The 17,620-nt window shown below is 35.0% G+C and overlaps 2 protein-coding genes across 2 annotated transcripts; both read left to right on the top strand.

Annotated features, from left to right (window-relative positions):
• Positions 1-11,402: 11,402 nt before the first annotated feature.
• LOC146880957 (uncharacterized) lies at positions 11,403-12,254 on the top strand. The gene is made up of 3 exons (XM_085669190.1): positions 11,403-11,615; positions 11,702-12,017; positions 12,112-12,254. The coding sequence occupies exons 1-3, from the start codon at positions 11,403-11,405 to the stop codon at positions 12,252-12,254; spliced, it is 672 nt and encodes a 223-aa protein (XP_085525316.1).
• A 1,637-nt stretch (positions 12,255-13,891) lies between these two features.
• Positions 13,892-15,031, top strand: LOC146880956 (uncharacterized). Its single transcript, XM_085669189.1, has one exon. The coding sequence runs from the start codon at positions 13,895-13,897 to the stop codon at positions 15,029-15,031; it is 1,137 nt and encodes a 378-aa protein (XP_085525315.1). The 5' UTR covers positions 13,892-13,894.
• The last annotated feature ends 2,589 nt before the right edge of the window (positions 15,032-17,620 follow it).

Genomic DNA, 17,620 nt, shown 5'->3' with positions numbered 1-17,620 from the left:
GATGCACTAGGCAGTATAAACTGTTTCTACAACAACTTCTCTATTTGCTTCTTAAGTTCCACCAACTCCGTCGGAGCCATGCGGTAAGGAGCTATCGACACTGGACCCGCTTCTAGTACTAGATATATGGAGGACTCAACTTCCCTCCTTGGAGGCAACCTTGGTACTTCCTCTGGAAACACATCCTCAAACTCCCGCACCATGGGTATAACTGTTATCATTTACTCTTTCTCAACCTTTAACTGAGAAAAGATAATGAAGCATTGCGCGCCATCCTTGACCTCTTTCAAAACACCCTGAGAAGACAACCACTCAGGCCCCTTTGAGTTGGAGAGCAACAACTTCTTCTCCCGACAGTCTATGAGAACGTGATTGGTAGAGAGTCAATCCATTCCCAAGATCACATCCAAACCTTTTAGAGGTAGGCATATTAGATTAACTTTGAACATGCATCCCTTTACCTCCACAGGACACCTAGCACACAAGGACGATTTCCTAACAACCCAAAATGTCGGAGTAGATACCACAAGATTAAACTGCAGCTCACACACTAGTAGATCCAACTCTTGCACACAAGACTTTGACACAAAGGAGTGTGTTGCTCTAGAATCATACAACACAACATTTTACCAGCAATCATACAACATTGAGCATGTCGCTTCTGCCCCGATCATCGCATACACCCTACCAACTACTTGAGGCCTACTGCATCTTCTCCTTTGTTGAGTTTTAACCGGAGGTCATGCCACTACCCTCTTAAGAGTGGGATAATCTTTGTCAAAATGTCCCTCCTTGCCATAGTTGTTGCATTTGCGAAAGCCTGCTAACTGGGGGCAAACACTTCTCAAGTGAGGTCCTCCACACTAATGGCATTAGATCTTGTTGGGTGGGGAAGAAAACCCTCCAGACCCATGAGACTGAGGGTGATGCCTAGCATAAGGTTTCTTCTTCTCTTCAGATCTCGGCTTGGACCCATATGGTTCACTAACTCTCTGTTGTTGCTAGTGCTAAGCTTCCACCTCAGTCTTCATCCTCTCCATGTCCCTAGCCTTCTCCACTAAGGTCGCAAAGTCCTTGGTGGAGAGTGGTGTCACCATCAAACAAATGTCTCCTCTGAAACCATTCTCGAACTTCCTATACCGCCACTCCTCATCCAATAACATAGTGTAGAAACACCCCAGGTGCTTAAACCTCTCTGCATACTAAAAAACCGTCTTATTTCCCTAGGTTAACTAGAGGAACTCTACCTCCTTAGCATATCTCACACTATCAGGGAACTAATCAAACAAAAACTTTCTCTTGAATGCTTCCTAGGTGATCTGTTCCCTCTTCTCCTCCATGACTAACTTCATGCTAGCCTATCAATGCTCCGCCTTTCTAGTGAACATGTACACTATGTAAGCCAATAGGCTTTCATCAGGGAACCTCTTGGCATCAAAGATCCTCTCCATGTCCTTCATCCATTGGTCAGCTAGATCAGGATTGGTCTTGCCATCAAACTTGGCAGGTTGGTGCTTTAGAAAATCCTCCAAACTCCACTCTAGGGTGGGGTAGAGCTTGAGGACCGTAGGCAGGACCACCAACCATGTTTTCCTCCAACTGCTAGAGGGCTTCCATGTGTTGCCTCTAAGCAGCCTCAAAAGCCAACCTCACAGCCTTCATCTACTACATCACCATCTACTGCTGCTTAAGAGATGCCTCCTAGCGCTGCATCGATGCCTCATGCTGCTGCATCATGGTGTTACTTTGTTGGGTTAGGACTGCTGCCATGGCCTCAATCGCCCTGGCTATGTTAGGTGCATAACTTTGAGGGGGTTCAAGTGTTACACGAGGAGGTGCCATATCACTAGACAAATAGGAGAAACCATTATTCAATTTTGATTAGACTAGAAACTTAGCTACAAAACACTAGGAAGACACAAAGCTAAGCATGCACAAGCCCACATACTCTAAGTAACGAAGGCTCTGATACCATAAAAATATGACATCCCATTTAAATAAATTAAATCTACTAAATAAAACATCATATGATTACGATATAAAATAGAGCATAAGACAAAGAGTATAAGAGATTCACTGTCAGTCATCCACAAATATATCAAGAAGGAAAGCCAAAGGCACCATGCAGTGCCATAAACATAATTATCCAAAATAGATGGAATTAGAAATTTGCTCACAAAGCAAATAGTTTGAAATGTAACAGTGTAACAAAAGGAGCCCATCAGTGAGCCCAAGACCAACTCGTGGACCACTAAACTACTGCATTCCCATTATCTTGACGACCACCAGGGGTTTCCACATCTGCTCACACTAATTAATTGATGATCATTGCAAAAGGAAAAACCATGCAAGAAAATAGACACAAGAAAAAGGGTAAACTGGAGTAAAAAAAGAAATTTTGAACATGTTACAACAAGAAGATAATTAAAATAGATTATATACATGCAAAACAGTAGGCATTCAATCATGTGATAGCAAACAAACAAGACTCTATGACTCAATTATCCGGATACATATAATGAGATCGAATTCACTAGATGCTTGCACTTGTGGTGGCCTCTACTACTCTGCAGAGCCATTGCCAATGAGTTTCACCTACCACGCACAAGGTTAGCCCATGATCATATACGACCATTATCTTGCCAAAGACTAGGCCCTCCTGCTACTCTTATGACTTGAATCAGTCTGCTCTAGGTGAGACTGAATGATTCTTTAGAGTTTCAGGATGCAACCTTACTTGAATTCTTATCTAATTATATTATACACTACAACACCACCATGATGTCTCCCTAAGAGGCTCATGGAAATATGTCTATCTCATACCATAACAATGTTCCTCACACCAAATTCACATGATATCTCAAAACATTTCATTCTCATGTCCAAGACCACAACCAACCAATCCATTTATCATTTCACACCAAATATAGTAAAATTTTGGTCCCACTAAAGCATACCAAATATGCATGATCACATACTTCAAGCTTGAAAGGTAAATAAAAAATCTAGGAACGATTTAAGCTAGTATAGTGTTTTCTGCACAAGTCTCGCCCAACCTAGAGGTCCTTACTCAAGCAAAAAAGATTCTCTCGCTCAAGCGAGCCCATCTCGCCTAAGCGATGGCTCAAACAATGAACATTGTAGGTTTCTACGGGTTCTCGCTTAAGCAAGACCTTCTCGCCTTAGCGAGATGACTCGTCACTTAAAATGGAAGCTTGTCGCCTGAGCAAGAGTTTGAGTAGAAACAAGGGGCAAATTTATGCTATTTTCGCCTAGGCGAGAGTCACTCGCTTGGGCAAAAACAACAGGTTCCTCCCTTGCTCGCGCATGCAACACCAAATATCAGCAACAAACACAAGCAATATATTTTAACACATTCACCAGCATCATTCAAGCATAAAAAAATGTGAAACAGACAAAAAACAAGCATAATAACTTAAAAACATGTGAAACCCTAGCTTCCCTTACCCTAAACCCTAAATTCTAAACCTTAAACCCTAACCCCTAAACCCTAAACCCTAACTTGACAAGATGAGCCTTAAGAGGAAAGGAGCACTACAACTCCAATATAGTTTAAGACGCTAAAAAATAGGTACACAGTGACTAAATTAAGGCTCCATAGACAACCCAAGGTAGAGCCAAAGCAACAAGAATGAAAAAAAGAGGAGTTTCAAGCTCAACTTACACGGAGGAAGATTTTGAGTAGCTCTAGGGAGGTTCTAGTTGTCCCCTAATAGAGCTTCTGCTCAAAAGATGGAGAAAGGAAGGGAACTGGTTTTAGAGAAAAGAAACATAATGAAGGGGTAAGTGGCTGGAAGGAGTCTTGGGGTTACTAAGTGGGCCTTCCACTAAGACGGTCAAACCCTTAACTTATAAGACAAAAAGAAAGGAGTCTAACACATATAATAATTCATTCATTTAATTAATACTTTTTTAACTAATACTTTTTTAATTATTTTGTTTATTTTTTATATTTATTTTTATTATTATCATGATTTTACTTAGTCATAATATTTTTTTAATATTTAAACTTTATTTAAATAAAATATAAAATATATTTTTTAATATATACATTTATTCACATAAATGAAAGTATGCAATTTTATAACTGAAATAAAATATTATAATTATTTAAAAGTAAGAACGTTACAAGCATAACTAGACTTTATTTGTGTAATTAACTATTTACGAGTTTGATATATAAGAATTTATTTTATTGGGTGCACTATATAAGGTGTAATTAATGATCACCGATTCTACTAAATTTATGTTGAAATATGGAATAATTAACTCTGATATTGATTTTATTATATTTATGTTGAAATTTAGAATAATTAACTCTAATAATCAAAATTAAAATAATATACATTCATATAGTATATTTTCTGACAAAAATATATTTTTTTTTATATCTTTTATATCTACAATCGTTTCCTAACACAAAACAAAAACTATCTTTTAAATGTTATTTAGACAAAATAATCATAAATGTTATATAATTGTATTTAATAATCTATTTTATGAACAAAAATAAAATTGATAAAAAGTTTAACAAAAATAATTTTCACGTTGTACCGTTTATTTTTTCTTTTTAATCGTTTGTCTTTCGTGTGTTGTTATAAATTAAAATATAATTAAATGTAAAAGAAACTTAAAATAGAAAAAAAAATCGGCGAATTTTAATTATTCAAATTTCAACAAAAATATAGTAGAATTATTGATTATTAATTTTACATTAAAAAACGTTCTAAGAACGACTATTAACATTCTCTTTTATTTTATTCTATATTTATTATAATGTAGTTTTTTTTATCAAAGTATTTATGTTGTTGATAATTTTAAAAGATATATAAAAAACGCTCTCAGGATACCTATTAGTATTCCCTTTTATTTTATTCTATATTTACTATAATGTAGTTTTTTTTATCGAAGTATTTATATCGTTGATAATTTTAAAAGATATATAAAGATATTCAAACATTCTTTTAAAATTTAAGTGACTTAAAAAATTTAAAGTTATCGGATAGAAAATAGTCATGTCTCAAATAATTAGAAGAATTAAAAATATATTTAAAGTCTATTATGGAAATCATGATATTTTTTTCATAATATTTTTTTATGTTGTAATTTTATCATTAATTTGGTTGTTTCTTATAAAAAGATATACCTATTATCAAAAAGTATACCTACAGTGTTTATATATGAAATTTAAGCTTTTTTAATAATTTTACCTTTTAGCAATTTAATATATTTAATTTGTTCTTAGAGTTTGGAAAAGAAAACTTAATAGATGCTGAAAATAATATAGAGAGAGTTTTTTTTTTTAAATAAAGAAAAAAAGAAATATAGAGATTAATTGAAGGAGTGCGCAGTTTAAAAAGCAACGAAAAGATAAAATAATTAATGATTTTATGAGTAGGCAAAAGGTAAAATAGTCTGATAAAAAGTTATAAATAAAATATTCCTTATAATAAAGTCATATATATATATATATAATTTTTAATTATTTTATATTTTTAAATTTGTTGTGAGTTTTATTTATTAGATATGTAGTCATAGTTTATGTAAGATCATAAGGTAAATTTATTAATTTGAAAAATCATTTTCAAATTATGAATAATGTTGCTAAATATAATCATTACTTAAATTATTTAATTTGAAGGATACTTTTAAAATAAAAGTTTAAAATTATGATAATATTGATTTTTAACTTAATTGTTAATTAATTATTTGCTTAAAAAACTACATATTAATAGTTATATTAATGATGATTTTTAATAAGTTGACAACGTTATTAATATTTTAAGATATTTTAAAGTTATACTAATGATGATTTTTAATAAGCTGACAATGTTATTAATACTTTAATACGTATAATTTATTTTTACGTATTACCAGTTTCCTTTTGTACTGATAATATTTCTACTTATTATTATTATTTTCGTTGTCTTAGTGTACACAGCGATTCCATAAATAGAAGTTTAATTGATATCGATTTTATATTTGGGAGAAACTAAAATTTTCTTCAGAGAATAAATTATGTTTAAATTTGAAAAAAAAAAAGATGTTTCTAAAAATCAACAACAAATTTAAACAATTGTAAGTGTAACATCCTATTTAACATTATAAAACTATTAAATAAAATATTATGTAACTAATAATTAACAAGCATGAAGAGTAAATATAGAACTCCACTAATATCATCCAAAATAATGATAATGACATTGACATATGAGATATTTTACATATATAATTCAAGGAACTTAACACTAATAAAAGTGTTACAATGTTTATCATGGTAGAAAAGATTAATTCTAATACACAACAATCTAAAAACAACATCAACATCTCCTTCCCAAGGAACCTCACTATTTGTTTTCTCATCTTTTCACACCAATAAAGGTGATGATTGTAAGAGAAAAGCAAACATAAACATTAGCACAAAAGAGGGTATACTAATTTATAAAAAAAGCAAACATATATCAAGAAAAAAAATTTCATTACAATGTCATACACTTCAAATAGTCACAAAAATAAAACATGTATTGACTATTATAAACTCAATTATATGGATATATGCATTGATATCAGATTCAATGAAGATGTCCACTTGTATTAGTCTTTACTGCTTTGCAGAGCCATTACCAATGAATTTCACCATATCACACACAAGGTTAATCCTCCTCTTGTCTAGGCCGAGAAAAATCCCATAGACTAAGATCTCCTACTACACGTACCACATAACACATTCTACTTTATATGAGTGTGAATGGTTATTAAAGTGTCAAGTTACCTCCTTGCTTGAATCCATACATCAATGCATACACTAAAAATACACACAACAACCCATGGATTTCGTTGAATTATAACAATTCATATTTTTACTCCAACCTTTAGAAATTAAGTCATATTAGCAATTAAAACCAACAAAACCAGCAAAAAATAAATTAAAATTACACAGCAATCAGAATCACTACATTGTCTAGAGCCTAATGATACTAATGGTGCGCCTATCACTAACGTTCCAAAGGCCTAAAATCCAATTAGCGCCCAATAGTCTAAGTTGGCACCTAACATTGGAGACCTCGAGAGCTCTCTATGATGAGTGTGCCCAGCGGTGAAAACCAACGCCCAACTCCAAAGACCACTGGAACTCTCTAGAATTGGCACGCCTAAAGATACAAACCATCGCTCAATGTTTTGTCACAAAAATATTCACTGACTTAAAATTGAAGGTTGGCGCCCAACGCCAATGCGCACCACCCAACACTATGACAACAATGTGCTGAATTTTACTTCCCAAACCTTGTCTTAATTTGCCCAGTTATAAAACATGTCATAGTTCGTACCAATTTGTCCAATTGCTCAAGTATAACTCTCCCATTCAATCATATACCCAACACTTAATAGTTTAACCGCAAACAAACACAACTTCATATCATTTCACAGTTTCTACTAAATTTACATATTTAAAGTTTAAATTTCACATCTTCAACATATCAATTCATCAATACAAATCAAACAACAATACATCTAGCTAAATTTCACATTTCATTCAAATCACAAGTCACAATTAAAAACAAAATTCAACAAGTAAAATGATAATAAATCAGCTTCCCTCACAAAAAACACCTCAAGCAATTTTACACAACCAAAACACCTATAGCTTCACAAGATAAGAGAATCATTACAAAAATGACTAGATCATACCGTTATGATCACTGATCAACAAATACTCATATTGACGATTTAGATGACACTTGCAAGCAATAATTACTCACATGCAAGAGAAGAACAAAATTGACCAAAGGGGGAAAGAGCTTAAATCCAACTTGAGGAAACTCATCAGGTGAACTTAAAGAACTCGTCGCAAGGATTACCCTGATTGCCTCATATCTTCAAATAGAGAGACAAAAAGTAAGATTACTTAAAGAGATGTGAGAGAGCTTTAGAGAAATGAAATCTAGAAAGATATTATGTTTTTAAATAATGAAACTCGTTTGAATTTTTTCTATTTTAGTGAATCATTTTAATATTAAAATAATCAAGTGTCAATATTTTAGAAACACCGTCAATCCTACAATATCATTTTCTTTCTCTTTACATAAAATCACAGTATAAATAATGTAAGCATTGCATTTGATTAAATATCATTCTAAACCCGAACATTATCTTTTTGATACTCATTATTTCTCTTACTTTCATTTTACGTGTTCCATTTTATATGATGAAGGAGGCTTTGTAATGTCAATTTATTTTATTATTTATTTTATTTTAAGTAAATTTTTAATTATATTTAAAATGATATTTCATTTTAGTAATAAAAGTAAGTGACTTTTAAAAAATATTATGTCAATAAGTAGATATAAATGATGGTAGAATTAAATTACATTAATTGTACACATATTATAAATTACATAAACATTCATAACACTTTATAAAAGTTATAACGTAGTTCAAAATAAATAGTAATATTATTTGCCATAAACACAGTTAGAGTAATAGATCTATTTTCAACTTCACATAGTTTAATTATAGATAAAAAGTCAATATTTTTATCTAAATGATTCCAACTCAAATCTTCTTAAAATCAACATACACAATATTTTGGTCATCGAATAACCAAGATGGTTATAAAAAGAAAGAACATGAATATCAACTAAGTCAACGATTACTTATCTCATGATACTCTGATGATAATGTAGTTACCTAGTAATAAATTAGAATAACAAGGGTCATTAATCATGATATTTCTTTTTTTCTTAATATTTCACCTCATTTTCAAAACTTCAAACTTTATATGATTCCATATCTTACGATATTAACATCATATACTAATCTCATTTAGTGAGAGAGGTTAAATTGAATTGTTATTGATTACTTGAGTGAGTTTTCCCTTTCACAAACTAAGAAATAACATTAATTGATTAACTTGTATTGTAGTTGATTATACCTTTATAAATTATTTTCTCCTTCAAGGACAAAACTTCTATGTATTTGGTTATAGTAAGAATGTAAATCATTGCTTTATTCATCACCCATGTTATGTCTAACTACTTTGGAAAACAACTCGGTTAATTTTATTATTTGAAAAAGCTTTCACTCTTTAAGTTTTGTATTTCATTGCTTGATCAAAAGATATTTTAATTAGTTACAATAAGAATGTAATTCATTGCTTTGTTCATCAACCATGTTATGTCTAACTATTTTGAAAAACAACTTGATTAATTTTTTTTATTTGAAAAAGCTTTTTCTTTTTAAGTTTTGTATTTCATTAGAGATTTTAGTTTACAAGTTATGTTTCTCATCACCTCTTGACCTAGGTTATAAGTAATTTCATAAAGTTAAACACAAGCACACACGCACCCGCATACTTTTAAATTTTATATATCAATGCATCTCTTTAAATGCACAAATTTTTATATTTTGAATAAGGTTTGAACTATATTCACTCACATTATTAACACTTTCTTCACACCATCAAACAAAAATTGGCCTCATATTTTTCAATATTAGACTCACTGGAAGAACTTAAGTCATTATTTTTGCAAACTATATATACTCTTCTTTTTTGGTTGATTTCTGCTACTTCTTTTCTCCTCTTTGTTGTTTATTGAGGTAGATGGACAATAAACCTTAACAAGACTAGGACTTTGTTTGTAATATTCAAAATATGTAAATGTAATAGGAGTTGTACCACTCTTATTAGCAACTAAACCTTAGTCATTCCTGACCACCAGAAAGATTCCTTCAGATCATGGTACATTTTAGTCATGCCTGGATGCATGCTAAAACGACTCTTGTGCCCCTCTTCAAGAATCATGCCCTTTACCTCCAGGTCCTCAGGTATGCAGACCCTACCTCTGAACCTTAACACCCCATCACTCCCTACCGCGAAGTCCTTGGCCTTCTCAGTGCCAAGCAATTCCATGGTCTTCTGCAACTTAGGATCAGATAATTGCCTCTCTTTAATTAGGACGAGGAAATCACTAGACACTGTGAGATGGTTACACCTAATGACATCCTCTCCTAAAATCACCTGCAACCGCATGTCTCTGAATTGCTCTACTAAATCCAACTCTCTGACCATCATATAAGATGCATGAACTGTTTTTCGGCTTAGGGCATCGGCTACAACATTCGCTTTTCCCGGGTGGTACAACAACTTGAAGTCGAAATCCTTTAGGAATTCCATCCATCGTCTCTGCCTCATGTTCAACTCTTTCTGGTCGAACAAATACTTCAGGCTCTTGTGGTCACTAAAAACCTGGAATTGAGCGCCATACAGGTAGTGTCTCCAGATTTTTAGTGCAAACACCACAGCCGCTAACTCGAGATCGTGTGTGGGATAGTTCTTCTCATGACTTTTAAGCTGCCTAGAGACGTAGGCAACCACTTTCCTTTCTTGCATAAGAACACACCCTAGTCCCTGATGGGAGGCATCACAGAAAACTTCGAAGGGTCTGCTGGTATCAGGGATTACCAGCACAGGAGCACTGGTTAACTTCTGCTTCAACTCCTGGAAGCTATCTTCACACCGGTCGGTCCAGGCAAAAGGCTGATCCTTACGTGTCAGCTGAGTCAAAGGTGCCACAATCTTTGAGAACCCCTCAATGAACCTTCGGTAGTATCCTGCCAGTCCCACAAAGCTCCTAATCTCAGTCGCTGATTTAGGACGCTCCCATTTTAACACAACCTCCACTTTGGATGGGTCCACTGAGATGCCCTGAGCTGAGATCACATGCCCCAAGAATTGAACCGTGGTCGTCCAAAACTCGCACTTAGACAATTTCACATACAGCCGCTTCTCCCTCAGGATGCTCAAAACGGTCCTCAGATGCTCTGCATGTTCTTCATAAGTCCGGGAGTATACCAAGATGTCGTCCTGCTTGACCTGTCAAAAGGCTAAAGCAGAACACCAGAGGCCTGGAGGGATGCTACAGCAGTTGGAGATTCCGGAATGGAAATGGGATAGCATAGCTATGGATTTCGTTACCCATTTGCCACGGACGGTGAGGGGCCATGATGCCATATGGGTGGTAGTAGACCGTCTAACCAAGAGTGCCCATTTTCTGGCAGTAAACCTGAGGATGTCCATGACAAGGCTGACACAGTTATATATCAGTGAGATTGTGAGGCTCCATGGAGTGTCGTCAAGCATAATTTCTGATAGAGATCCCCGTTTCACCTCCCGCTTCTGGCAGGCGTTGCAGAGTGCTATGGGCAGCAGGCTATCTATGAGCTCGGCTTACCATCCCTAGACGGACGGCCAGTCAGAGAGGACGATACAGTCTCTTGAGGACCTTTTGCGGACGTGCGTACTGGATCATCTTGGTGTATGGGACGCGGTCCTGCCTTTGGTGGAGTTTACGTATAATAACAGTTTCCATACAAGCATTGGCATGGCGCCATATGAAGCTCTCTACGGTAGAAGGTGCAGGACTCCCTTGTGTTGGTATCAAGATGGAGAGTCTGTGATGGTAGGGCCAGAGTTACTAAGACAAACCACTGAGAAGGTCAAGTTGATACAAGAAAGGATGAAGGCGTCTCAAAGCAGACAGAAATCCTATGCCGATCAGAGAAGGAGACCCTTGGAGTTTGCTGTGGGAGACCACGTTTTCTTGAGGATTACCCCAACACCGGTGTAGGGAGGGCTATTCGCTCAAGGAAGCTATCTCCTAAGTTCATTGGTCCATATCAGATTTTGAGGAGGATTGGACCAGTGGCTTATGAAATCGCCTTGCCCCCTCAGCTATCCAACCTTCATTCTGTTTTCCATGTCTCTCAACTCAGAAGCTATGTGGCTGACCCCTCACATGTGCTTGAGGCAGAAGATCTGCAGATTAGAGGAGATCTTTCAGTGGAAGTACAACCTGTTAGTCTTGGTGGTAGCCAGACAAGGCAGCGAAAGGGAAGGTCCATCAGTCTAGTTCAGGTTATCTGGGACAAGAGAACTGGTGATTCCACTTGGGAACTTGAGGAAGATGTGAAGAAGTCCTATCCGCACCTTTTCTCTGGTGAGTTTTAATTTTCGGGACCAAAATTCTGTTGTTTGGGAGATTGTTAGAACCCACTAACTACCCCCTCTCCACACACTCTTTTCTACCACAGAAAACACTCCACTCCCTGTATTCCTTCTCTCTAAACCCTCTCACAACCTCCCTCTGAATCAAGCCATTCCCTCTTCTGATCACTTCCACTCTGTTGCAGCTGCTGAAACCCGGAACCAGGAGAGGAACTTCTCCTCAAGCTGAGCCATCTCCCCTTCCGGTAAGACAAATTCAGTTCCTCCCAATTCTCTTCAATTCTGGGATTTTTGGATTTTATGCTTACCAAACCGAATTAAGGTCTTAAACTCACTATGAGTTATGAATTTCAGTCCCTTAGGTTGAGGACTTGAGGTGCCCTTGTATTAGAGCCTTGCTTGTGGTGTTTTTTTTAAGGTAAGGGAAGCTAACCGATATTTTGTCCATTTGAGCTGTAAATTATGTTTTGTATGAGATTGGTGTGTTGAATTGATTTCTGGAAATGTTTGTGCGCGTGTATGATCATGTTTGTCTTGAAATTTCGTTCTTGCATGTAAAAACAGTGGGATGATCTGTTATTTTCGGCTAGGCGGGCTGTTCTCGCCTGAGCGAGAATATCAGGAAGACCCCCTCTGCTACTAAGCGAAATCTCGCCTAGGCGAGCTGGAGTCGCTTAAGCGAGACACACTCTCGTTTAAGCGAGCCAGTTTAGCCTGAGTGAGAGTTCGCTCAGTTTTTAATGTTTGCCACTGTTTGATGTCTCGCCTAGGCGAGGTAGCCTCACCTAAGCGAGATGGATATCTCGCCTGGGCTAGATTGCCTAGCTTAAGCGAGATTCACTGCAGTAGAGTACCTCAACTTCTGTTTTAAGGGAAAGATGACATGTTTTGCCATGATTCTATGCGAGGAAGCTTTCACATGTTTAATAAGTCATTACTTATTGTATTGTGTGATGAGATCTGAAGAGTATGAGTACTTAATGTGATGGTTGTAATGGAATTTCAAGGGAAGTTCATGTGAGTTGTTAGAGTGTAAGGACGTGTGGAATCCATATTTGGTTGGTATCCTGAAACTCCAATAATCATTTACGCTCAGATAGAGTAGAATGGATTATGTCGTGAGGAGTAGCAGGAGGTCCTAGTCTTTGGATTGATCTAGTCCTAGACGCGAAGGGGACTTACCCTGGGAACGGTCGGGTGATAACCCCTTGTGTCCAGACTCTGCAGAGTCTGGGAACCGTTGCAGGTGCAAGCCACCAAGAGCTCCAATGTCGCTTACACAATCCGGATATCGAGTCTAGAATTTTAATTACTAATCTATGTGTTGTGAGTGATGTACATGATGTTCTGCATTATCTTTCTTTTCTTTCAGTTAGCTTACCCTTTCTTTTGTTCATGTGGTTTTGTGCTCGCGGTTTCTCCTTTGCTATGATCGCCTATTGTTGGTGTGAGCAGAGCCTAGCCCAGATGATGATGCCCCCATTCAGAGCAGGAACTGACCTCTCTTACTTATAGCTGTAGTAGTTTTGAACCAGGTTTTTTTTTTAGAGTCTTAGTTTGGCAAGTTGTTAGGCCCCTTCTTATAGTTTTGGATGACTGTACCAAACACTTATACTGTATATATATATATCTATATATATAACTGCTAACTCTACTATCTGCTATGATTGATCACGAGCTAATCTTTTGTTTGATAGTGTGAAAGACTATTAAATGGGATGTTACATTTTTGGTATCAGAGCAGTAGTTCCTTTAGGGTTTGTAGGTGTGAGCTCACCTAGTTTCTGTTGTGTGTTTCTCATGGTGTTTTGGTTCAATGGTGGTGTTTGAAAGATGGATTGATGATTCTCTCTTTGTGTGGTCAGAGCTATGGCACCTAGGCCTCCTCCTCCTCCTATTCCTAACACAGATGGTTCTCACTTGGTGGGGACGATTGAAGCAATGTTGGCAGCCATGCAACAACAGAATGCTAACATGGTGAACCAGCACAACTTAGCCTTGCAGCAGATGGAGTCTGCTAGGCTTGCAGCGGAGGCGACTCAACAGAGACACTTGGAGGTTTTGCAGCAGCTGGGGGAGAATCGATCTGCAGCTGGATCTTCCCAAGCTCCACCGCCTCGAGTACAAGAGTGGAGTTTGGAGGATTTTCTTCAGCATCACCCGTCTCGCTTCGATGGCAAGACCATTCCAGATGAGGCAGACCAGTGGATGAGGGATATGGAACGGATTTATGATGCCAAGCGGTGCCCAGCAGAGAACATGTTGGCTTATTCTGAGTATTTGCTAGCTGGAGAGGCTGTTCATTGGTGGTCTAGCATGAAGATGATGCTAGAAGACAGCAGGGAGACGGTCACCTGGGAACTGTTCAAGAAGAAGTTTTATGCCGAGTACTTCCCAGACAGTGTGAGATACGCCAAGGAAGTGGAGTTCTTACAGTTGATGCAGGGAGAGATGTCAGTGTCAGAGTACGCTGAAAAGTTCAAGCACCTGGGCAGATTTCACACTTTGAAGATGGCTGAAGATTGGCAGTGTAGGAAATTTGAAAATGGACTGAGAGGCGATCTTAAACTCATGGTGGCTCCGCTCTCCATAAAAGAGTTTCCTGCTTTGGTGGAGAAAGCGAGGGTAATGGAGAAGCTAAAGGCAGAAGTTGAAACTCAACAACGGTCGCAACAGAAGGTGGGAGGACCATCTTGGTCCATGAGCAGACAGGACGACAGGAGGAAGCCTTACTTTAGACCTCCGCCTCAAGGGTCTAGGAGACTTCCATCTCAGACGCATCCGCCCCAGTCACATCAGCATCAGTCCCCTCATCATCACTCTCACAGACCACAGTGTTTCCATTATGGAGGGCCCCACATGAGGAGTGCTTGCCCCCAACTTGGTGGCAGGCAAACATGTCACAGATGTGGGCAGGAAGGCCACTTCATCAGAAATTGTCCCACTGGTAGAGGTACAGTGTCTAGACCTTCGAAGAATTCTAACTCATGTTTTTTAAGCCTTTGAATAATTTTTCTATATTCATTGCTGTCAAATCTTTAGATTTAGACATGTGAAAAGTGAAAGTGCACAATTATTATCTAGTAATAATATCAAATCTAAAAGAGCACATTTGTTTTTGTAATGACAAGTGAAAGGAAAAGAAACTAATTAAATATTGAGTATTAATTGTGAAAGAAATAATTCAAGGAGAAAATCAATACTTGATACAAGAACATGCTCTAATTAAGATAAAATTGATGTAAGAAAAAATTTCAGATTGGATTTCAACCAAGACTTTCTATTGATGTAAGTTATTCATTTTAATACTATTTTGATTCTCTCTCAAGATGAATTAACATAAGATAACATATGTTTCCTCTAGGGAATCAAAGATGTATCCATTTGAAACTCTTACTCTTATGGTAGTTACGTTCCATTAATTAATTTAATATGTTATAAAAAAGAGTATACATAAATAAAAATATACCTAATTAAGGTTAAATTACACGTTATCCATCTAGTTCTAACTAAAACAACACTTAATAATATACTATAATGCTTCACTTTATAATTTTTATGTGAGACTCCCTATCAAATTTCTTTCCAAGATCCAATATGTGAGTGAAGTGCTTTTGCACATTACACATGTTCTCTCCTTACATCATTTTAAGCCGTTCATGTTCTTGGATGAAATTCTTCTTCTTTATTCTCTTAATCTTATTTGTACTTTCATGAATCATTTTAAGAATATCCCAATTTTCTTTGTGAAACACAATAAAATCTAAGAGTTGAAAAAGATGCAATATAATTTTAATCCCTACATCATATTATACACTTTTTTTTTAATCAGCAACCCATATGTTGAAATTATTCACAAATTATATGTATTCTCTATAATTTTTTACAACTACAAGGACCATTAACACCACATGTAACATCCCAAATATACACTACAATGATTTCAGTATCATAATACTTAAAATTTTTTAAAATACATTTTTATATATAATATAATGTATTAAAGTTATAATTATAACTACATAATAATATATATATATATATATATATATATATAATAAATTTAAGAAATATGAAATAAAATAAAATAAGTTTATTAAAAATAATAAGATGTTGATATTGAAAAAAAAATTAAATAAATAAAATATCAGAATATATGTACGAATAATATTTAAATATATATATATATATATATATATATATATATATATATATATATATATATATATATATATATATATATATATATATATATATATATATATATATATATATATATATAACTTTATCTCTTAGAGTAAATGATGTAGGACTAATGTTCAGTAACAGATAGAATTTCAACTAATAAAATTCTTATTCCTCTACTGCAAAATCTAATATAGGATTGAGTGAATTTAATGATGAAATCTTTAATGCTTCTATTAAAAGAGGATAGTGAAGGAGAGACGTAACTGTAAGACTCAAAGGAAAAATAAGACTTGAATCATGCATTTATTCAAATCTTTTTCAATCTTTGAGATAAGGGGAGAAAACATTTATCATTCTATCTTTTGACTTTTATTTTTCTTATCTCTTCATAATTATTTTTTATTTCTATATTTACCTTCTTTAAGTGAGATGTCCCTAACCTCATTCTAAATTATATTTAGTTCTCATTTTTATTTATTTATTTATATTTACCTCCAGTCACGTACTGGTCCTCTTTAATTACTTATATTTATCTCCAATCACCTACTGGTCTTCGTTATTTATCTATAATTGTTTCCAATTATGCACTAACACTAATTATTTATTTATACAATTATATGGTTTAATATCAAAATAAAATTTATGATAAACAAAGATTTGATTATTATAATTAGAGGTATGACCTTGGGGATTTAAATGAGTGGATATTACTCAAGATGAGATGTTCTTGAGTTACTTTGTTAAAGCCATGATGAGGTTCATTTATCCTGACTAGTCACTACAAAATTAATCAAAATTTTTATAAAGTATAATAAAAACCCAATTTTCATGAATCTGAAAGAGTTTTCATTTTATTTTATTTTCTTGAGATATGCTATATTTTTATGTGATCTTTGTCTCACTTCCTTATTTTATGATTGTGTGTGAAAAACAAAATTTTATAAATTTATCATAAATGGTTGCTCCCAACATGCATGATCCCTTCTTCGCCGACGTTGTGGTTGTTTTCCCGAGGAATGCATGACAAACCAATGTAGTGAATAATTCTATGACATTCTAGGGAACAAGAAACTCTGCTATTACTTTCCTCTCTACTCACAATGCACCGATTGTCATCGAAGGACAAATCGGAGTTACCTTCTATTTACCCCAACAGTCCAAGTGAACCCTATCCATAACCTTTTCCCTCCACCTGTTTGAAAGCTAGTATATGAGGGGAAAACTATAAATAAATAACACTCCTTCCTCTTCTACTGTAGGAAATATAAGATGTACTAAATGATGTGGATATAAGATGCATACAATATTGTATATATATATATATATATATATATATATATATATATATTTTAAGTATAATTAGATGTCATTGTATAATTTTGCCTCTAAATTTTATACGCATATTAT

Source organism: Vigna unguiculata, chromosome 11 (assembly GCF_037176805.1).
Source record: "Vigna unguiculata cultivar grain cowpea cultivar isolate G323 ecotype 2 chromosome 11, ASM3717680v1, whole genome shotgun sequence".
NCBI lineage: Eukaryota > Viridiplantae > Streptophyta > Magnoliopsida > Fabales > Fabaceae > Vigna > Vigna unguiculata.
This window is presented reverse-complemented; position numbering and strand designations above follow the sequence as displayed.